General features: G+C 36.3%; 1 protein-coding gene across 8 annotated transcripts in view; it reads right to left on the reverse strand.

The window, feature by feature from the left end:
• Positions 1–24483, reverse strand: part of CCDC171 (coiled-coil domain containing 171) — a 162113-nt gene that overhangs the window by 43921 nt on the left and 93709 nt on the right. For 7 of the 8 annotated variants that reach the window (XM_053932309.1, XM_053932307.1, XM_053932306.1 and 4 more), the window contains exons 21-23: positions 17036–17181; positions 14419–14473; positions 1291–1422 (exon numbers count right to left, since the gene is read on the reverse strand). In XM_053932309.1, the coding sequence (XP_053788284.1) occupies positions 1291–1422; positions 14419–14473; positions 17036–17181 (333 nt within the window). Of the gene's footprint in view, positions 1–1290; positions 1423–14418; positions 14474–17035; positions 17182–22464; positions 24439–24483 lie in introns of those variants that run through there. The other variant, XM_053932312.1, reaches the window with a different exon arrangement.

The following is a 24483-nucleotide window of genomic DNA, read 5'->3' on the forward strand; positions in this document are numbered from 1 at the left end:
AGTATGGAAGTAGTGATGAGATAAAAAAACAGAAGCAGGTATCACCAGACAGGCTTCTGAATTGGAAGAGTGGTATTTAAAAGCTGGTGATTTCTATGACAGCTTCTTAGAATAAAGATGCACCTGTGGAGCTTTTTGTGCAGCTTTACAAGTGATCATCACTGTATGGGGAAGCATTTGCAACCTACTGTCTGCCAGAGATGTACAGCTGTGCTTTCTAAGGTGCACAGAAACCTCATGGCATTACGTATTACTACTTTATTATGGAAAGATGATAATACACACATAATTTAAATATTTTTCATATCAAAAAACATGCATGCAAAAGGGCAACAGTGAGAAATTTCCAGTTTAGCATCTGCCTTTCTTGAATGTTTGGTTTTGTGATGCTGTTCCTGCAATTATATACTGCATCTAGAACTGAAAATCTACAATAAATTTTAAAAGGTTACTACAGAGAAGTATACACATTGTGCAATATTTGCATTTCCTAATATCCTTGCACTTTACTTGACTGCCTTTACTCTCTCTGATTCAGATAGAGGAGCACAATGAAAGAAATATGTATTCACTCTGCCTTTTGTTCTCACACTGGGAAAACAAAATATTCTGCTTTTAACGATAATGTAATCTGCGCAGCTATAAAGACTAAGGCACAGTTTGTATAGAAGACATAACAAACTTAGAAACAATAAGGAGGCATTGCACAGAATCCATTTTCACACCTGAAGATATGTACATTGTCAGTTAATTTCTCTTCCCCAGTTTCCTCCTAATAAAATTAGTATTTTGAAACACATAAATATTTAAGCCTACATAAACAAAACAGCTCCTATACTAAAGTATTCCAAATAGCAGTTTCTTCTAAATTATAAGTGCTAAAGATCACTGTTAATTCTAAAACTGAAATATGAAAAAAATCTGATACTGACCAAGTAGCAGCATAAAAATCTTGTCTTTTTCCCCCCATTTTTGATTTCTACTTGTCTTGCTTAAATTAAGCAGAGAAAAGGGGAGTGGGATAGAGTGATATTAATTTTCAAATATAGAATTTGTGGCTTTCCATGGTCATATCCCTGTCAGTTATTTAATATTCTACCTGCAAAATTAAAAGTTCACATCATCTCTGAAATACCACCTCCAACAGTATATATGAAAATTATTTCTCTTTCAGCTGTTGACTTCATTCATTTTGATGCATTTTCTTCTTCACACATTCAGAGCAGTCTAGCTTCTTGTTCTCAGTTGCAAAAAATGAAAACAAGAAACAGGATTATTTTAGACTCTAACCTGAAATGCTGCAGCCTCTGGCCTGCCCTTCAGCCCTTCCTCTGAAAAGGTCTCCAGGTGCAGTTTGGGTAGCTCCAGGGTGAAGTCATTCGTGGCTGCTGCAGTACACAGCAGCAAGGCCTGATCTCTGACCTAAAGGGAAAAAAACAGCATCAATGGTAATTCCCCTTCAGACACATTAACTGGGATGAACTGGGTCCCCTTGAGCCCACTGAGTGGACTTGCATTGATCGCTGGACCTGAAATCCATGAATAAATTTAGGACTAATTGATTTTTCGTTGCAAATAAATCTCTAATTCAGAGTGCTGGGAGAGAATGTTAAGAAGAAAAAGCATCTTCCCCTGGTCTGAAATGAGAAGAAAAGACACTAAGGGCTCTGTAGCCCAGCTGGTGTATACATTTCACAGGACTGTCGCCTGTAAAAACCTCATAAGTAAACAAACAGTAATTTTACTTCTAACTGAAACAAACAGGAGCTGTGAAATTAAAAAGTTCATTTGATCACATCTAAGAGAAGCTGGCATGTGAGATTTGTCTACTCTGGTACCAGTCCCCCAGAATAAGGCTCATTAAGAAACAACTCAGTCAAAAGGAGGAATAAAATGAATAATCCACAAATAAAGCAAAACGAACTAACCTGTAGCTTTCCAATTAATAAAGGGGAGAAGAATAGGAGGAAGAAAGAAATGCTTGCTTTTTTGCGGTGCAGGACACAAGGCACTAAGTGGTATTACTGGACTTTGGCGCAGTTTCTGAGGAGCGGGCAGGCCCGGCTTTGCACAAAGCGCAGACAGCCGACGTCCGGGCGGTGTCGGGCAGCCGGGCGCGCTCAGCCCGAGCCGCCCGGTGACCCGCCCGCCGTTGGTGTCGCAGTGCCACCTGCCGGCCGCGCGCGGCAGCGTCGCCCGCGCTTTTGTCTTCGGGCACGGCGCGGCACAGCGGGAGGGCCGGAGCGCTCCTGGAAGCGCGGCGCTGCCCTGCCTATCGCAACATGTCGTGCGTCCGTCTGACAGCGCGGACAGGCCGTCGTACGGATTTAACACGCACCTTCCACAGGCACACCACGTATTCTCTCACGCCATATGATGCCACACACCCGCTTTTCATTCTATTTAATACAAAATTTACAATGTCCACCTCCAGGAGAACCCAGTCGTCAGATAATACTCTAAATATAGATAGATAGACACACATAATATAAATATATGTTAGTACAAACAAATAGATTAAATCTATTCATTTGGCATACACTGCATGAGTAGCAATAGTACCTACTGCAAAAATAATTTACTAAAACATGTACTGCATATACTAAAACATACTGGGTATATTCTAAATATATATAAATCAATAGATAAACATTTGCTATTTAATAAATTTCAGAGTTTTTTAGCGGCTGCCTTGCCAGCAAAAATGCACTGGACATGAATTAAAACATAAATCTATTAATTTTAAATCCCAGATTACTTTTCTGTACTTACAAAATTAGATTCTTGTAAAATGTTGATGAGTGAACAGATTTCAAATAATAGCAGAGCCTTTGAAATATGCTCTGATTGAAAGAAGCATGTGCAAATCTACTGATACAGAGAAGAAGCGATTTTATTTTATTCGTTTCTCTGTTCTGTGGGAATAGGGAGCCCTACATTTCCCAAGTTGACCTAAAGAATTCCTGTCAATACCTGTGGCTGCCAAACATATGCACTATGATGCAATTTTTATAACAGGAAAGGTCCTCTACACATTTTTTGCACACATAGTGCACTAGGTTCAGGATATACAGTCCTATGGAACAAACATACTCTCTAGAGTGTTCTGTCAGCATGTGTAATTCTGGTCAGATGTTAACCTTGCTGAATATAACAAAATACATTGCTTTAAATACACACATATGCACGCACGCACACACACATGCACACACTTGATTTACATTTTTATAGCTTATATACACAGCAACTTTTCAGTGTCTTTGCTGCCAGTATGCACACAGATAAAAGAAAACATTAATGTGGATTAAGGTACTAAGAATTTATCAACATCAAACCACCAGTGTTTTGCCTTCTACCCTTCTGAACCGTAGTCAATAGATCTAAATATTTTACTGCACCCTGGCCAATTCATTGTTTGATGTTTAAAAACTCAAACAGAATCAAAGAAAATTTATTAAATTTCAGCCCCCAAATGAGATACTATTAGCTTTGAAAGTCAAGTTTAACTGCGATATTGATGATTCTCTTTTTTCTGTGACAAAATTCACAAGGGAAATCCCTATGTCAAAGTACAAAAGCAGATTGCTAATACTAGGGGGAAAAAAACAATGTATAAGCAATGTAGGTATAATATATACACAATACAGACAGTAGAAGTCCTTTTAACCCTATTAGTTTCAAACTCTCTATTTCAGTCTTGAGGTCTGACACTCACTGAACAATAAAATATAAATCCCATTTTTAAAATGGCTGCATTGTGGTACACAAATGCAATTAATACCACTACATCAGAAAAGTATGCATTAGCTTCTTAAACAGTATAATTTTTGATATGAGGATTCACAATTAAAAAAAACCAAACAAATACTTTTTTTGCATTTGTAAATACTTAGATTGTAGAGAGTACATCTCATTGTCGGTATGCATACTGAGAAACTGAAAATTAATACAGACTTTTTCTTTTGAAAAATACTCATGAGGGTTCAGGGAAAATTGTAAGAACAAAAGACTGGGTGTATGCTGTACAAATATCATTGTATTGTTTCACTAGAAGTGAAAACATTCCAAGCTGCCTACCTATTGAAGGACTGGAAAGCTATAATGGCCATGCCTGCATGGACTCATGTAGGAGAGACCAGATCTGTATGAAATCTTAGTAAAGAACTAATTTAATAACTTCTGTCTATTGGCTTTTTGAGATCCAGATACAAAACAACAGGGATTGGGAAACTGTATTTATTTCCTCATTCTCGAATGCAGTAAAAACAGTACTCACAAATTTACATTACAGAACCATGAGGCAAAGATAAAATGGGTAATTTCATTTCTTTTTACGAGAGGCTATTTTGGAAGCTCAACAGGCAAAAGAACCATCCTATGCAGCTAACCTTTAAATTGCAATTTTCAGAGCTTTTTTGTATTTAATGACATTTTTTTTTCTTACAAATGAAATCTAAAGCAAGACCATTTTGTCTGAAAGGTCTCCTGAGGCTAGAGAGCTTTATGTTAAAATCTAAAACACCTAATCAGCTAATCAGGCTTATTGCAATGATTAAAAATGTCTAAAACCAGTTTCACTTCCCTATATTCTAAAATTAATATGGAGGAAAATTATATACATTTTTATTTATCCATTGTTAGTGAAGGTTTTGGCCATTTCTGATTTTGGTAAACACAATTTTAGCTGCAACTGTGAAAAGTTTCTTAACTATACTCTGTATAAAATCACTGGAGTGATTTTATACAGAGTATAGTTAAGAAACTCAGCTCTGGAGTGGTTTTATACAGAATATAGTTAAGTATCGTGACAGCATGCTTCTAAATATGATCATTACATTTTTCAGTTTAGACATATTTAATACTATATGAAAACAAGCAAAATCACAAATCCACACTCTACTACAATACTCATAGCATTTTAAAATAAATGAGAAGAGTGACTTATGACAGTGTTTAACTTTTAATTAATTAGGAGAGCAACAAAGAAGACAACACTATAGCCGCTCAATTTAAAATCAATAAAGTATTCATTAATTTAGATCAAAGCTGAAACTGAATAATAAACTGAAGTTACGTTATTGACCAAACCAAGGTGTAGAATTTGATGGACTAATTCTACATGTCCAAAAATGAACTTTAAAATTTTCTGCTGCTCAAGTAGTTGATAGTTTTGTCTACACTCCACTCTGGTGCTTACTTTGGTCTTTTTATGCACAGTTTGATGTCGTATATCCAGTAATGGCAATAGAGACATGGTACTAAATGCTAGGAATTTGTAAATGGTATTAGAATGTGCTCAGCCCTTCCTAATATTTTTTCCCAGTTGCTATCTGACTGGTACAACAAACCTGAGATTTTAGTTTTTATTTTGTTCCTAATTCAATGCTCTCTTATGGTGAAAATAAAATCAAATTATTTATGGATATAAACTTCAAAATGTAAGCTATATATGAGAACATTTTGTAAGTTCAAAGTTCACCAACTCTGCATTTAAAAATACTTGGTTTTGGGCTAAATTTTTTACTTTCCTAGTACTTTTTAAATAGCATATCATATGCAATTTAAAGAGCAGAACAAAATCTACAGTGATTTGGTGATAAGCGAATGGAAAAGAGTTATTTAATCTGTTTGTCTGAGATCACCATATTGCTGATATAACAGAAGCTGCAAATACAGAAATCATTCTAAAAGAGTACAAGCAAAATAGTTTCTACCACGCTGCTATGTGTTCTGCATGTGACATACAACAGACAAAAATGAGTTTAGAACTCATGAGTTTAGAAAGCAGTTTGAATGCATATCTTAGTCTTAACCACAGTCTTGCAAGTATGTGGCTGATTTAGCTGCATAGTGTCTGTACGTCCAGGGCAGCATGCAGAGTGGGGGCCATATTTACAGTAAGTAAGTGTATATTCATCTTATTGAATGAGAGCCTATATAATTTCAGATACATTTTCCATCAGGATGTTTCAGCAACCAAGGATCTCTCCAGAATTCAAGAGACTACCTGTGACAAGTCTGTGACAAGACTGCATATCTTAAACTGAATGCACTTTAAATCAAGCACCTAAAAACTGGAAAATTATAGACACAATTAGAGAGACAATGAGGTGGGAAATGGTATTTGGAACCAAATTAGTCAACTGAACTGCAAAAACATCCATCAAACCTTTCTTTTTTTCCCCCCAAGAGGGATAAAAACCAAACTACACCTATTTTGCTTAGACAAGAGTTTCTTATAGGGCAGAAAGGGAAACCGTTGAATGGATACTTGTTACATGGCCATTACAGTTAGGTTTGAATCATCATTAAAAGCCATCAGATCATTGCACATTCATTCATCAAAAGAAGAAATACATCCTCAAAATCAAGGGTCCGACTTCTGTTGATAGTGGAGGTTTAAATAGCATTTTGATATACCTTAGTGTAGGTAGCCATACATTATCGCAATTAGTTATACCAAATATTTACCTCAACAGAATAACTACTGAAAATTTCTGTATTAGCATAGTGATTCAGTGACCATCCTTTCTGATTACTGGCATACAAATTTGTATTTAATTACAAAACAAGCCATTTCACAGGTGGTTTCCAAGAGAGCATTAATTACTGAATAACAGTGTTTGTGTAAAAGAGATATATCTCTTAAAACTGATGTTTTGGGTGTGTTTGGCTTCTTTTTTTTTTTTTTTCTTTTTTCTTTTTTCTTTTTTTCTTTTTTTCCCTTCAAGACTAGTCAAGATTATGGAAATTAACTACCATCCCAGACTTACCTATAAGATTAATTCAAGCTTTCTCATATTACTACATACACACACTACATAGTCTGTTGAATAAGAATTTGATCCAGAGTTGGTTTTTTGCAAATGTTGACCACAGCACCTAAGCTGTGCACTATAATACATCCCCTACAAAAAGATTTCAGTGACCTTGGGCTGAAAATGAACCTATGTCTGGGGAAAATAACAGTTAATGTATTCAATAATTCCACAATTCTCCAAACAACAATTTCTCCTCACTGAAGGTAAACTATATACAGTATTCAGTCTTTAAAAAAAACCCAAAAAAACAAAAACCCCACCTCAACCAACCAAAACAAACAAGCAAACAATCCCCCTAAAATAAAAACAAAAACCCACCCTAAAACCAACAAAGAAAACCAAAAGGTAAAGATAAATGCATCCTGAAATTAGTTACTTAGATGTGTCCAAACTGAAAACAGTTAGAGTACATGGATATGACATTCGGCAATGTCTTATCTTTACTTTGTGAAGGTTTTTAAATCCCTCTTGAGCTGGAGTACCATTTTTAGCCTGGCTAGGTCAGAATGACACTGAACAATATGAGTGATGACACACTAGACAGCTATATGGACAGAGTTGTCATCAGCAAGCCAGCTGTGCTAACACCTGTATGTCCTGCACAACTGATTTTTAGGAACACAGATCAAGAAAGTCAGATTGCTAGGAGGGGAAACAAAAGTCATTCATTAAACACTGAAATTAAGAAGCAGTCATCTGAGATGGAGGAGAAGAAAAAGTAATATTTTTACTGCATTTTTTTCTTACCACAGAGAAATAATAGTTGGTTTCCTACTGTAAACTTCTTATAGAAGTTATTTAGAATTTTAACAATCTAACTGGGTTTTCTTTGTGATTTTTTTTTGCATGTACACATACTCACTGTTTCAATAGGCCGTGATAGGGCCAATTGAGAACAATCCAGGACCACAGTGATGGACAGACTTTGAGCACACACACACAAGCAGGCTTCACACTTAATGTGTCTAACACACAGCAAAACCACCTTGGGAATTTCATTAGGTTAGGCAAAAAAAAAAAAAAATTCAGTTAGGATCTCTAAAATGAAGGCTTTAAATAATTATTGAGATAACTAAATAATATGATGGACTATAGATCCCAGTTAACTGGCAGAAATGTGGCTGATCAGTATACCTGAATGTGTCAGGTCATATCTACTGGAGTCAAACTGAGATAGCTAACTTAAGTCTCATAACTGTACTCTTCTTCCAGGACCTGATCAATTTGTGGTCTCATTGCTGCAACTAATAATTATTGCCACTTATACTGAGTGTTTTTTTCCGATGTAGTCACTTGTATATGGACTTAGACCTATTGTAAATTAATTCGTTGCAGGCCATAAAACTGTCATCATTAGGAAATGCATTTGATTGCTATGGGTCACACCAGAAATAACAATCTACTGCTACAATCTTACTAATTCTCAAGTATTCAATGGCCCCACTCATCTCCAACTGTATTATAAAACTCTATTATACGTGCTGCATTATAAAAACCCAAACCATTAAATTAGATAAAGAAAGATAGTCCTGACTTTGTATTTTTTTAAAAATATGGGATGGATGATACAGTGTTCATATTTTTTTTCAACTGATAGAGTCATGGGACCCAGATCTCATAAACAGATTAGGGGCATTTCAGAGGAGACAATAGGGGTGGCAGCGAGACAATGAGACACAACAGTGGATGGATTTCAAGGCATGAGTGTGACAGGTCTACATGGAAGTTGTTCTGCTAGCTAGCATATGAACCTTTCAATCAGCAGAAATGAAGTGCACTACAGAAGTGGACGAAGAATAATTCTTTTGACCAAGTGCCAGAAGGAAAGGAGCACACTGGATAGCTGCTTTGATCCCTGGTGTGTCCCAAAGTGTCAGAATAAGAAGGTTGCTAACTGGTATTGGGAAAAACAGTGAGCACGTTGTATTTTATTAACCTGCTAAAACAGCCAAATCCTAAGCAGCCAGGACAGGCTCGAAACTATAATAGACTAAGCTTGTCATGATTTTGGTAGTTAAGAGTACAAGGAGAAACAAACAATCTTCTGTCACTTTGGAGGCTGGCTCACTAGAATGACTTCTCATGGTGGTGTATAACACAGGCTAAATGTAGAGAACAAGGATTTAGGCAGGCTGAAAAGGAGGCAGCTATAGCAGTGCACCAGATGCAGCCTCAGTGAGGACAGATGAGGCTAGGACAAAGTTGGTTGCAGACACTTCTGTTGCCAGACCCACCATAGGTCACAGCTAAACCCCACAGCCCTGCTGGCAGCCCCTCTGTGAAAATGAATGTAAGAATGAGAAAAACCCATCACACAGGGAGAGAAGGAGGGAACAAAAATACTGAACATCTAAGTCAGAGAAGAAATGAGGCAGAAATGTTTAAGGCACTGGATTAGGTATTTCCTCATAGCACAGAGAGAGGACTATGCTGGGGCATATCCACATCATATTCCATGAAGGATCCCATTCCAGAGCAGGTCCAGAAAATCCTTCAGGATAGTTCCGGAAGGAATTAAAGTCCATGGAGAGTCCATGCTGAAGCAGATATTCTTGAAAGATGGCAGCCCATATGGAGAGCCCACAGTGATGCAGGGAAACAGTATGAGGATGTAGGAGCAGCAGAGAGGAGTTGGTGTGGACTGACTGCAAACCGCTGTGCCTCACAGCATGATCAGAGCAGTCACAAGTGAAGCTGAGATTAAAAGGCAGGGTAATGCTAATTTTTAAATTGTTTCTACCTCTCCAAATCTACTTCAAAAAAGAAATTAAAATAGTTTCCCAAAGTAAGCTGTTTTACCTGTGATGATAAATACTATGCAATGTCTCTATCTAGATCTCAACACATAAGCTTTCTCATGTGTTTTGTTCCCCTGTCCTCTTGAGGAGGACTGAGAGAGCATCTGGGTGGGCATCTGGCTGCTGGCCAAGGCTAACCCAAAAAAAGCACTCAAACTGAGAAGCAATACAAGAGGAAGGCCAAAGACTTTAGCAGAGAGTGTAAAATTATTTCTTCCTCTGATGGGATTAAAGGATCACAGAATCACAGAATATTCTGAGCTGGAAAGGACCCACAAAGATCATGAAGTCCACTCTTAAATGACTGGCCCATACAGGAATTGAACCCACAACCTTGGCATTATTACCATAACTAATAGATGATTAACTAATAGATGATTATCATAATTAATAGATGATTAAGCTTGAATTAATCTTTAACATGTTAAAGAATCTTGTAATAGAAATTAATAGATTTAATGTCTCTTACAATGTTTATTTAACCAGAATATTAAGAAATAAAGAAGAAATTAATAATGTAATACAGTTTACCAGCAAGCGTAACAAGGGTTTATTTTATAACAAAAATAGCTTCAACTTTTTGAGGGGAAAGTGTTTCAAGAAATAACTTATTTTTCATACATAAAAAAATGACTGCCCATGGGTTTTAAAGTAAGACATGTTCTTAAATGATTTTTCTTTTTATTAGAAGACATGTTAAGAAAACACTTTATGTTTGAACTTCATGTAGATGTCATCACTCTTTCAGTAAAATTTTATTAATTTCTGTTTTTATTTTGCTATTACCTTTTGGTCATCTTCATCATTTTGTGAATAAAACTGAACCGAACCATAATCCTTTTGAATTCTATGTTTGTCCTTGGTGATATTCTGTGTTGATTTTTTAAAATTTGTTAAAACATTCACTTCACATTTAGGTATTTCTCCATAATATTTAGATGGTATAAGATGAAGAAAGATCTCTTATTTTATCTCTTATTTTTAAAATTTCCTTAGTTTATCAGGAAGTTTTGTGGAAATAATTCAGCTCTAGGAGTAGGATAAAGATAGCTAATGTGACAAGACCCAGGGTAAGACAAAAAATAACCTTCTAAAGAACACCTTGTAATTTATGAAGGTCATGAAACTAATTGATAAAAATATTTTCTCTCTTAGCATATCCAGTGCATATCCAGATTCTTGAAAGAATCATTCTGGGCACAAGCATGCCCAAGCACTTTCTGGCAAAGTCAAATGTTTGATACTAGATTTTCCATCCATCCAGTCACAGTGCAGAGCAGATAGTAGTGTAAATGGTAAATGTAAACATAAATATGTAAATGTAAATATACCACCTGGTCTATTGGTATATTAGAAGCATGCTCAGAGATCATTTCATTTCCCTCAGCTCTGATTTCTCTTACTTTTGTTTGCTGAATGTTACACCCCAGTATAAAGGCAGATGATCTACTACCTACACTGCTAACCTCCGGAATTCTTGTAGGGATAGAATATGGAGAGGAATGAGGCTACTTTAATGGATCAGAGTATACTGTCTTATCCTGAGTCTAACTAAGATTACTAGGGATGTCTATAAAATCCCTCTGAGATCTGTAGGTAAAAATTTAGCATTATGAATTAATAATACAGATCCTGAAGTGATACAGTGGAATTTTGTGGCTATTTGCTCATGAATACATCAACACAGAAATACCGAAACCTTCAAACTCCTGTAAGTAAAGCTGTGATTAATAGTAGTACTTGTTCAACTTCAGTTGATTCTGAACTTTACTCATTTTCTTTTGATTTCTTTCTTAAAACAAAAGTAAATCCCAGAATTGCGAGTGGAGAAAGAAAAGCTTATGGTTCCTTTACTAGTACCTAATCCATTTCTTCATGTTCTCATTTTTTACTGTGTGAGAAACCCTTTAAGAACAACAGTGTAAACTGTATAGCTTACACATAAGCCATGTTCACTAATGCTAGGTAATTAGTTACCATTATGATGTAGCATTTACATTTCAGATATGTCTCAAACAAAATCAATAATTTTCTCTTGTTCTTCTAGGAGAAACAATATGTCAAATTTTGAATGATTTACAATCAATTTTTTTAGTTCCTGCTGAAAGGAGCATCCTGACATTTCTAATTCTTGTGTTTTCCTCATTCTTTAGGTTGATAAACTAGAAAGGATAAATTATTCTGCTACTCACTAACGTGCTATGTGGGCCTAACAACTATGTACATCAAGAATTAAGAAGCAATATGGTAACTAAAATGTTCAGAAAAAAGATGGCTGTTTCTCAATCAATTCACTGCATCAGGTTAATCAGTACTAAACACGTGGCCTTCTCTATAGCCTTTCCCCAAACACTTCAATCCTTGTGCACATAATGGCATTGCTTTCAAAACCAAAATGTAACCTTGTAATCCAGGACAATAAATTGTGAACACCACAGACATTTATCTCTTACTGCAAAATACAACACTTTCTTCATGACATGAGTTTTTATGCTTAAAACAAGGCAGTATGAAAAAGGTGGGGGCAAAAAAGCAAGACAGTCTCTACCAGCAGAGTTTGCTGCAGCTGAAACACAGTTTTAGGTTCTGTCACTTTCTTGAACATTAAAGGAAATAAAGACTTGAAAAAAAATCTGAAAATTAAATTAGTTTTGGTGAACACAGAAACTAAAATGAAGAATAGATTCCCATGTTGCTGTGAATTCAAGATGTGATAAGGGAAATTAACACTCCAAGGTAATAAAAACACTTATTTTGCTTTGTGTTGCTTTAGACTAAAAACAGTTATAAAACAATCAAGAACTAGAGCGACAGTTAAAACCAGTCCTTTTGCCTAAATAATTAATATACAAGCTTTGTTGGACTTTCAAATAGTGCTATACCAGGGCAAAACTGTACAAGTCAAAGAGAATACTTAAGATTATTTCTCAATTTAAAAAATGTCTTTAAAATATCATGAAAGTTTCTGACCACAGTGTCATGGTTTGACACTGGCGCAATGCCAGCACCCCCATGAAAATGCACCTTCCCTAAATAAATGCTGTGAGATGTTATCAGGGACAGAGCAGAGCAGGCCCAAGCTTAATAACAAAGGAAGAAAAACTTTATTAAACTACTACTAATACAGAAAACACATAAACTAAATCTAGGATGAAGACCTTTTAAAACCACCCCTCCTCCCAATTCCAAACACACCCAGCCATGAAACATCACCCGGGATTCTTGATCAAATTACCACCCTTCAGGTAATCTATGCTTAAACTATCAAGGGAGAGAGAAGTCTCTCTTGCACCACAGGCCCCCCAGGAAACACAGCTGCCCCCCTGTGTTTCCCTGTCACACATGGCAACCGCCCGGAAGAAAAATCTGCCAGTGTGACACTCTCTATTTCATGTCACAGTGCTCTCACCACCGTGCATGGACAGACTGCTCGTAGGGCTCCTTTAAGGATGCTTTGCCATGGACCCAAAGATATAACAGTTCAGTTTCTCATCCTGGGACTACAGTCCCCCCCATTTTCCCCTGGGGCCGAGGGGTCCAAAAACAGGACTCATCTTCTTCTCGAAGACAGAGGGTATCACCATTCCCTCTTCAGCTCTCTTCGTTTCTCGCCATTCTTGTGCTGTTCGAAGCTGAAACAGGTCTCCCTGGGTCACCACTGCATCCCCCTAAAATGCAGTCTCTATTACAGGAGATTTTGGTTCAGTCCATGGCTAACAAGAAAAGTCCAGCTAAAAAGCTACTTCATCATCTCCTCCCACCTAAATATTTCTTCTTCTAACATCTCAGGTCCCGGACTATCTCTCTTCCACTACAAATCAAGGAGGAGTAATACTTTTAAAAAGCCCTCATTCCCTCGAAAGGGTTAAAAGTTCAGACTCCCTAGACGGCTGATATCTCAGTCCTGCGTTCCGCCTCCCACGCTAGGCATTTCCCCCCTCCTTCTCCTTCTCCTCTGCCGGCAGATTTCCAGGTGCCGCCAGGCTCTCCGTCTCTTTCCCACATGGGGGGGGGGGGGGGGGCAAAGGCATCTCCGCTTCTCTCCACCCTTCCGTCCACAGGAGCTGGCTGGGTTTTAGACCCTCAGCCCCCTCGGCCTACCTGGACAAGGCTGCGTGGCTTCCCCTCCCCCACCCAGCCTAAGGCTGGGCAGGGGGGGAGTCTGCACTCTCTGACGACCGGAACCAAAAGAGAGAGTTCTCCTGGGAGTTCTTGCTTTTAACCCCCTGTGTTCTCAGAGGCGTGTCCATACTTTCAGTGGTCACTCCAGGTGCCAATATCCAAACCTGACCACTGATTGGTTTGACCCAACTTCCTGGAAAAAATTCACTTCCATGTCAAACCACGACACACAGGTTACATCTTACTGTCTTTTCCTTATGTTTTATCATGTATCAAAGACTAAAGTAGCATGCACAAAGCCATATGTTTTATGGCCACCACACATGTGACATCACCAAATGACTGCTGACTTACGCCATAGAAATTGTCTGCTGTTTGGATGTTCAATTGTCTTCACTTGGTAACTAGAAATAGCGGTCTCAGTGATTAGGGAAGAAGAGTGGATTTTGTAGAAAGTTTTGTAATAAGAAATAAGAAGTTCATGTACTACAAAATTGGATTTTATTTCACTAAAAATGAACCGTTTTTTAGGATGAAAGAAGTTGAGGGTGGAAATAAACTCTAAGAAAAGGAAGCCACCTTACAACTTCTACTCCTCTCCTTCCCTGAACAAAAGCAGTGGTAAAAGTTTGGTATGCTTAGAAATACAAATCAGAGGAATAATTTTAAATTCTTACCTTATGAAGAGTGTCTTCCACAGCTTTCATATGACTAATGATCAATTCTCTGTCTCTATTACAAGACAAAAAAAAAGAGGTAGGTCATAGAACTGAAACTCACCTGATTTAGAAATTCATTTTCTGCTACTTTTTATATATTTTCAAATAATTGTTGATAACTCAAAGTATTATGTTTTTGTCTCTCCTTTTTATATCCCCAATGCAAACCTTAAAAAATACTATTTGGAATATCTTCATATGAAATTTGCTTCTGTTGTGGACTATCAATTAACCCAGCTGTAATTATGGACAAATTCATGAACAACTATCGTCTTCTTGGAGAGTTTTTGATGTAAAAGGCATGTTGAATGGAGTCTTCTAGCAGAAAGAGAATACATTCTCTTACATTTCCAAAAGTCCAGCCAAATATCGTATCCTTACAATAGGGAGGTTTGGAGAATGAAACAATTCTCTAATGCCCTTTTGTAGATTAGGGCTTCAGTAATAAAGACAGCTCTTGTCACCTAGGCTGTCATGAAAAACCTTGGCCTCAACTCATGATTGACAGAAATAGAACTGAAGTTGCATAATACCATATGACTAAGGAGAAAAGAGAGCATGACCATAGGAAGTCAAATAGAATACATGCCAGAAAAGCTAATATACCTCAGCATTCCATGACTGTTTCTTATTTTGCCAGCTATGTGTATATTTTGTTTGAGCTTTTATAATACCAGAATCCATAGAATCAGTATGGTTTAGGTTGGAAGAGAACCTTAAGATCACTGAGTCAAACCACTATCCCAGCACTGCCCAGCCCACCACTAAACTGGTCTCCAAGGGCCACATCTTTTAAATACCTCCAGACTCTACAACTTCCCTGGGCAGCTTGTTCCAATGCTTGACAACCCTTTCAGGAGAGAATCTTCTCCTAATATCCAATATAAACCTCGGCTGGCACAACTGAGGCCATTTCCTCTTATCCTATCACTTGGGAGAACAGTCCAAGCCCCATGTCACTACAACCTCCTTTCAGGTAGCTATGGAGAACAATAAGGTCTTCCCTCAGCCTCTTTTTCTCCAGTCAAAATCATGGCGTTCTTCCCCATGGAATGATAGCTGCTTTCTCATTTCTTGATTCATACTATCTTAACAGAAATTATTGGAAGGTGGCCAGAAGAGTAGAATTGGCTTTTACATTCCTAATAAAGCCACATAGACTTTTCTATTTTCAGGATCCCACCTTCTTTGGACTAGATTGACAGGGCACTTGATTGCTGGTTGGGGTTAAACCACAGCACAGAGAAATTACCAAAAGACTACTGTATTTTTGTCAGGTTCACTGTTTCAGACACTTTCATTAATATTGCTTCTTATTCAGAAGGACAGTGGAAAGAACTGCTTGCCACCACTAAAAGAAAATCAGGAAAATTCTCAGAACAAGCCAGACATCTTGCTGTCTTTCACAGCACTGCAAACATTTAGAAAAGAAACTGAAAGACACCCATGCATTGCCTACAATCACTTAGGTCATGGAATTGATATTAAAATAAGAGTTTCTGGGTAAGACCAAAGTATATTTACCAACTTTGCTTACATGTTCCAAAGGAAGAAAAAGACGCTTGCACTTGTTATGAAGAGTTGGTAGAACAATGAATGGAAGTTTTCACATTAAAAAAAAAACCTTTTCTGAATATAAGCATAGCCATAGGGAATGACCCTTACTGGAGTGCATAAAATAGATTGGGGCAGGGTGAAAAGGAGACGGCTTTTAAGAACAAATCCTTCTTTGGGTCATAATCTGCTTTGATACACTTATACTAAATAATATTTGTCATTTTTATTAGCTTGTTAAACATATCACTGATAACTATATTAATTACATTATTTTGCTGGTACAAAGGCCCCTTAAAGCTTCTAAGCTCTTGTTCTTCAGAGGTCAAATCTACACCAGGTATAATGAGAAATTTTAATTTTAAATTGAACTTTTTTAAAATCTTGGCCATGGACCAATAATATTCAAAGTGCATACTATTGTAACAGTAATAGATAACAAAGTCTGAAAGGATTTATAATTTTATCTGACTGTACAATTCTAAGAGGCTACTAATAATCTCATTCAAGTCAATGGAACAGCTTTTGACTACCAATACTTTTAAAAATGGTCCCTGAACATTTCCTTCCACTCTTCAAGTTATAGTATAAAAAGGCATGGGGCTTACATCTAAATCCAAAACTCTCTGAAATCAGAAGAAATATCTATACTATTCCACAGATAAGCCAAGGTCCAAAATGGGTTTCAGCCCCTTTATAACAAACAGTATTCCTTAAACAAACAGAATGTGAAGGTTCTACCAAAGAGATGTCAAATCAGTAAGGTAATTGGCAGACAAAAAGCTTATGCATTTTGGACGAAGAATTTGTAGCACTATTATGGGATAACTACAGAAAACATAACGTGCAGTATCTTGAACTAACGGTTTTCTTTTTCAAAGTCTATCACTGAATTTCAAAGAGAGGCAGATGTACTTTTGTTTTCTAGCATTACATTAGCTAAGGCTAAAACCCTGTGCATGAAAGTAAGAATTGATCTTTTGTCCGTTTTAAGTGATCTCCCCAAGGTCCCAGTGCTCACTTCGCTGCCGTGCAGAGGGCACTCTCTGCATCACGGATGCTCTTGCTCAGTCGACGTTTGTCCTGCTCCAGCTGGGTAAGAAGTCTATTCTGCTGATGCAGAAATCGATCTCTTCTTCTCAGCTCCATCGCTGCCTCGGAGAGACTCTGCAAGCAGACAGAAAACAGAGTTACTTGTCAGCCCAAATAATTAACTTCAGTTTATGCCACAGGCTATTAAACAAAGTGGAAAACAGGCTGACTGTGTAGTAGATTTGGACCATTGCAAACTAAGGTTTTATGAATTCTCTACCAAAATATTACCAACTCAGAACCCCCCAGTTTTTAGTATATTGACTGTGTACAAACATATTTATAAAAAGAAATTATTTTTTGATCAAGCAGGGACATACACTATGCTACAAGTACTATATTTACAAATATCAGATCTAAACACAAAGGAAATAATCAAGAGTACAACTTTAAAGAACACAGAATATTCACGAAACTTAATTTAAAAAAAACATTAAAGAAAGGAATTCACAATGAAAGGGAATAAACACAGAAGCATTTATTTAAATATTCTGCACTGTTCAGAAATTTCAGTAGAACAGATAATCTCATATTCTCTGTTAGTGCATCAAGTACAATCTATTTTATGGTGCTTTCACTATTAAAACATTAGTTTCCCAATATGCAAAATAGTATGTGTATTTTTTAAACATTTCTCTCTGGCTTAGAATTAACACAACATGATTTAATCAATTCAGATTAATCCAATAGATGAAAAATAGCACACAGAACTAATTAATACAGAACCTGGCTGGTTGCTACTCCTTTCTGCTGGGATAAATCAATACATTTATAGACTGGAGTATTAATAATTTGATTTCATAATTTGTTACATGTTACATTTTACTTACAGCTGTTAATTGTCTTTTTAGAAAGAAATTATAATAGGTGGCTACAAACATTCTTTTACACATAGCATATATCCTGATAGATTCTAAAATAAGAGAAAGCTGCACAGTTGCAAGACTGAGTTCTTACACACCTTTTTTTCAAAATGTATGGGTATATTTTCTGCTTGAATTCTAAGAATGCTTTGCATAATTTGCACTCGGTACTTGTCCTGGACTGTGGAACATGGGAATGTACTATGCTGTGCATGAGTATGAAGAACACTATAGACAAAATGCTGATAAAAATTTGGAGGGTGCTGAAAACTCAACTAATTTGAAGAAGCTTCAGACCGCTTAAAGGGTCAGAGGTGCTCCAAAAAGCATTATGATAGAGAAATTTTCTATAACATAGCAATCAACAGCAAAGGACTGCATAGTCCTGTAAAATAAACTGTAATGGCATGGCAACTGTGGACTGGCATAAGTCTTCGTACATTCCTAAAGAGAAAAAGCAACCAGTCACTTCAATGGTGGTGTATTTTGAAGGTACAGCACCATTACTTGAAGTCTTGTTCAGGAATTTACACCATCTAAGCTGAAATTAATCACAACTGTAAGAAAAAAAAAATTGAAGTTTATTTAAGACTTTCTAAATCCAGAAACGTTAATATTATTCTTGTTCAAATGACTGCAGGTTGAATAATTCTATTTTGACTCTTATGTCCTTATTTTCAATACATAACTGATATATTTCTCCTAAGGAAAGATAAACATACAGATAGCATTCAACCACTGCACAAGGTTATTAAAACCAGAAGTCTTGCTTTCAAAAATTCTACCCTTAAGCCACTGGCAGCTATCAAATTCCTGTCTAAACAGATGACTTTGTCAATTATCAGATTTTCAGAAAATTTATTTCCAAGAACTGAAATGTGGATTAGTATGGATAAAAGGATCCATCTCTGGTTCAAAAACAAAGAGCATTATCTTCTTCCAATTATTGTGTTTACTGTTTGCTTTCAACATTGAGGAAAAAGATCTGAAAACCAAGTCAAGTAACCCCCCGGCCATATTCCCACCTTTGAGAAATGGACTATATTTGAACACAGAACAAGGTCTCTGTTACCAATATTTGGTCCAACCCAGTTTCCCACCTGATTGAAAAATCTGGTTTTAAGTAGTTTCTGTTAAGTAGATTTCTAGCATCTAGTATTTTGATGCTAGAAATTTTTGATGCAGATGCTGTTGAATGGATTTTGGCCCCAAGATCCTAGCAGTCTAAAAGAGTAGAGAAAGACAGGATAATATGAACATTATGCATATTTATTTTATTTTTATTATAGCTATCCATCTGCAGGGGATGAAGAGCTGTCAGCTCCCACATAAATCTTTCATTACTGATCATGAACAGTGAAAAGACCCACTAGTCAAAATCTTCTGTGAGCTGCTAACTAATCTAGGTTACTCATTCCAAGCATGTGCCTATTAATGAGGCAATAGTAGGGCCTAACTTTTTTAAGGGGCATGGTCAGCAATCTATGCTAACTGGTGATGAAGCAGTATAGAAATGGTTAAATCAAGTATCTCACTGAAGAGCTGCTTTATTATATTCAAAGAGAACCCCATTATTTACAGAAATCTCTTAAGGACTCAGACTTTATCTAGTAACATTGCAATATCTAAGCAAAATGGAAACTGATTTTAGCACTCCAAAAGCAGTTTCAGCAATTACTTGAAGCTTCTTGTTACTGTGGGTTAAAGTCAAGCCTTGGAAATGTTCAAATACAGTCTGGTGTATTATAAAATAATGGCTGGTAAGCCTCTTTTTTTTTGCTTCTTCAGATTGATCTAATTAAAACCTTGATAAACTTTATGGACTCTAATATTTCCAGCTGAGTGACTGAAACCAAGAGGGTGTGCCTCAAGGCAGCAAGGCAACAATGATAAGCAGCAGGTTAGCCAGTAATTTCTCAGCTAGGGTAGATTGTGAAAGTGTGATGTTCTGATATCCAAGAAAGTGTTCAGGAGAGAATAGGATAAATCAAGTTTAATAACTCTGCTCCTAATTGTTCCCTCAATGCTCCACTCTAATTACTTGGAGAACTCTCCTGACTGTCACCTGATATTAAGTTGTTGGAGACTGAGTGTGGAGCAGTGAGATAATCAATAAACATTTAGTGGGGAGAAGAATGAAGATCCCGTTAAGCAGTGGGAACCTGCAGCACCCAAAGCCCTTCTGCTCATGAGAAAACCTATGGGAGAGCCATAGTGATTGCAAAGCAATAATCCAAAGCACTGGTTTTAGGCTTTGAGGCCTTTAGGCAACAGTACATTTGAGAAAAAAAGGTTAACACGGTCATCCTAATTACAGCCCATTTTCACATTCTTCATATATAAGCAAAGACAAGCCAATTAGGTAGAAAGGAAGATAAGGGAAGTTTTATTTGTATACTAATTAAACCCCTGATGAAATTAAAGGAAAAACATACAGCTCTGTAATTGTGTCTGAGAAAGGTCACTTCAGGTTCAGTTATCAGAAAAGCACAGCCTTGAGATATTTCACTTAATCCACAATATAGCTCTTATTTTGCCCCCCAGGTCTTAGTATTTACAAAAATAAGAAAATTTCAGAACCTGATAATGCATTTATCTTGAAATGTTTTCTGTGGACAACTACAACTGTTAGAAAGTTGAGGCTAACTGTGATAAGAAGAATGAAGGTTTTAAAAACCTAGTATGTTTGCACATAGTTCTGTGAAGATGCTGAGCTTTCACTTTCAAGTACAAGTGATTCTGAACCAACTTAAAAGCTAAACTCCAATTTATTAACATTCTGTAAAACGCCAGCTATCTGTCTTTCTCAGGTTTTTAGGCATTCGGGTGCTAATTCAGACATCACTGCGCTCCTTTCTCTTCAGTCTGCCAAAATCTCATAGATCAGCTGAGTTTTCATCAGAATCTTTAGAAGAATTTTCCTTTAGAGACATTTAGATTTTTGACTTTTTTTTTCCCTCACAAATTAAGCATGAAAAAACATTTGTTGGAGAGAACAGCAAGCAACTGATAACACTGAAGAAAAATGTCATTGCCTGTCTATTGGTTTGGTCCTTCCACAAGCTTCCTTTAACAAATTTAGGTTTTGCAGTCAGGAAGCTTTTTATTCAAAGCCCATTACAAAAAGAAACCAAAGTTTAATATTGTCATTCTTTACACATGAAAAGGACTCTATTCAAAAAATAACAGATGGACAATCACGTCAGATGAACAATGACAGTCATACAGTTTAAATTCATGCAAAGCATGTGTGACACATTTATACTGAGACTGTATTTTCCAAGATCAACTAAAGCTAGATCAAACTGCTTAATAAATTAGATTTAAATTACACAGACACAACACAGCAGTACAAAATATGCAAATACACTGCAGTATGTGTATGATGAACTAATTTGTGAAAATGAAGATTTTCTCTTTCAGATTAAGTTTTATATGTATATTCTCTATTTAGATGCAAAATATTACTTTTTAAAAATACATTCTGAAAGCTGTCCTACACTCACAACTAATAAAATTTCACAATGAAAAAAAGTATAGAAAGGTTAACCAGCATCCATTCCTTCAGCAGTTTAAATACACTTCCTGTTATCATTGTTGGCAAACAAAATGTTCTCTGAGTGCCCTCCAGAAGTCTACACATAACCTAGAGCAGTTTCAAATGGTTCAAATCCAACAGGTACAACAAGCTACATTAATATTTAATGCTTACCATATTTTTAGTGTTCACTACTGCAATGCAAACCAAATACATCAGCTGAAACTATACAGCTGAAATTCCACAAGATGTTTTTTGGAAAGAATCTTTATTTATCAAGAAGAAATAGAAATTATGCTTCTTCTATCAAAAGAGCGGAATACAAATCTTAGGTAAAAAAAGTTCTGTGACAAAAAAAATTTCATAACTGAGACTTCCCATTGATACTTTAATAAAATCAAACACATCTAAGAAGTGCATTGAGACCTAAGTCAAGAAATAAGATGGATTAACACTTTTGAAATAGAAACTATCAGGATATTATACCTGGATTCACTGTGTGTTTCACAGTGTCTGCACTAGTGTCTTAAAACACTTTGAAATTAACTCCATGTGGCTGATCTGCTCTTGCAAAGCAGAACTGAGGCTGACCATCCATGACATCCTTTCAAAAACAAATGCTTTCCCATGCCCTTTAAATTTCACTAGGAAAAAAAATATGAGTGCTCAAAAGGACACTTGAATGAGATGTATCTGCAGAAAAAAAAACAATGATTTTTTCAACCTCTTCGCTACTGGACCTTCATCCTGACAACAACAATCTTTTCATATGCTAGTATTGAGAGAAAGCACATACATCGTGAATTGTCTCTGAAGTATATGATATAGCATAGAAGCAGTTAAAAATAGTTTACAGATCTCAGTGTATCTAACAAGGTGCAAAATACTCTTCTTGTCTTTGTTAGAGCCTTGTGTAATGAGGTCACAGAGCATGATTGGTCTACTGAGCAAAACAAATACCAGCCAGCACAATCATTTTAATAAATAATCAACAAAATACTGGTGAATGACGAGATACTTGCAGGCATATTTTCACATTTCTAACACAATGTCAGATACAATTACTTGTGACTGTTTAATATGAAAAACCCTCATAATATTGGAGTACAAACAATGGTTTATCCAAATCAGTACCAGACAAAATCAGACAAAAATGTCAAGCAAACATCTAAAGATGATTATGAGTTACATAACAATACATGAAGCTCTAAAAACAGTTGTGATATAAGGCTACTGTACAAAATCTAGAACTCAAGTATTAAGAAACATTTAAATGAAATTTCCTTTGAGAGTCATTCAATAGATGGGGAAAGGAAAATGCACACATTTACACTTTGCAAGAGATTTTTCTTACAAAATTCACCTGAAATTTGAGGCACTCATGTCATGAAAACAAATGACATTCATTACCTATGTACATGTAGACAACAGTTCATTTGTTGACAGAAACATAACCCTTAGACATCTAAGCAAGTTTAGGTACCTCAAACATCTCACGTGCAGTGATTCAGGATTACAGTGCCTTAAAGACTTACACCTATGTTTCATATCTCTTTGCTATCGTGCAAACATTTCCCAATAGAAATCTGTTCTGATCAACAAGAAAGAAATTTATTTTTCAACTGCATTAGCTCAAGATGTTTAGCAAAGTATGACTGAAAATGCTTTGTGAAATCATTGAGTTGTGTATGTTTTAAAGTTATTGTGAATTAAAAGAGTTTAGTAACTTAAGCAGAGTAGCTTTTTCCAAATAATTTCACACAATAAAGTCTCTTTCAGAGAACACATTATATGCTCATTCAGCTTCAAAGTAAAACTAAACAAAACTTTTAAAGTTAAGTTACAAAACATAAACTGCCCACACATAGCCTAGATCTTCATGGACTGTTGATGGAGACCCTTTCGAATAAGAAGATGAACTGGGTCTTTCAGACATACACTAATCCAAACAGAGAATAATTGAGACCTACTTTTAAACTGTGCTTTGAAAAATTAGAAAGTACATGACAAAACCTATGCACATTATAATTTAGAAATTTTAATCATATTCTAAGCTAAGTGAATTATGTTAGTATTACTGGAAAGCTGCCGAGAGGGATTATACCACTTAATAGAACAAATACAATTTTATAAAAACTCAAGCTTTATCACTATGCATTTTAAGAATAATCCTTGAAGTTAAGTGAGAATAAATTTTTGGAATCACATGCATGGTGGCATGAGTACATGATCATTCAATTCTTATTCAATTTCTGACACACTACCTCAGGACTGATATTTCTTTTTTCTCCTTAGAAATGTAAATTTCTCTCCCAAAACAACATTTAGCCCTTTGCAGTCACAGACTAGAAAAGACGCAGCCCTGCATATGTAGCAGATTTTCTGTGATTCGGCAGTGTCACGCCTTTAAATCAGATACTTAAGTGCCACCAAAAAGGAATAATCTGGGGGTTTTTCACTGTTACATTTTTACCCTGGTAGACTCTCAGCCTTATAGTTGGTACAGTTCCAACGTTTCAACAACATGGTTTACACCTGGATTACATTGAAAAAGATGACTTTTCATAACTGCCACGTACCTGTAAATGAGGCATTAATATTACAAGCAAACTCTGATGCTGCTCTGTAGCACTGCTCTCTGCAATACTGTTTATTTTGCTACACATTATCTACTTGTGCACATTAGCACATACTATGCAAGGCAAAAACACAACCAGCACTTAGATTTCATCTTCACTTTAAAAGTGATAATCTATCATATGTAGATACATAAAAATATTTATTTGCGTATCTATGAGGACACAACGTATTGCACCAATTTCTTGCATTTCATTTGTAGGCTCTCTCATCTGTCACAGCCTCAAACCATCTGGCTCTGATCATGTCCTACTGGTCTCAATGATCTTGCATTACCAGTGACATTTCTAAACCCTGGAAGAGACAATTTTAAGTTATTGAGAAATACTCTTCCATTAG

Source organism: Vidua chalybeata, chromosome Z, assembly GCF_026979565.1.
Source record: "Vidua chalybeata isolate OUT-0048 chromosome Z, bVidCha1 merged haplotype, whole genome shotgun sequence".
Taxonomy (NCBI): domain Eukaryota; kingdom Metazoa; phylum Chordata; class Aves; order Passeriformes; family Viduidae; genus Vidua; species Vidua chalybeata.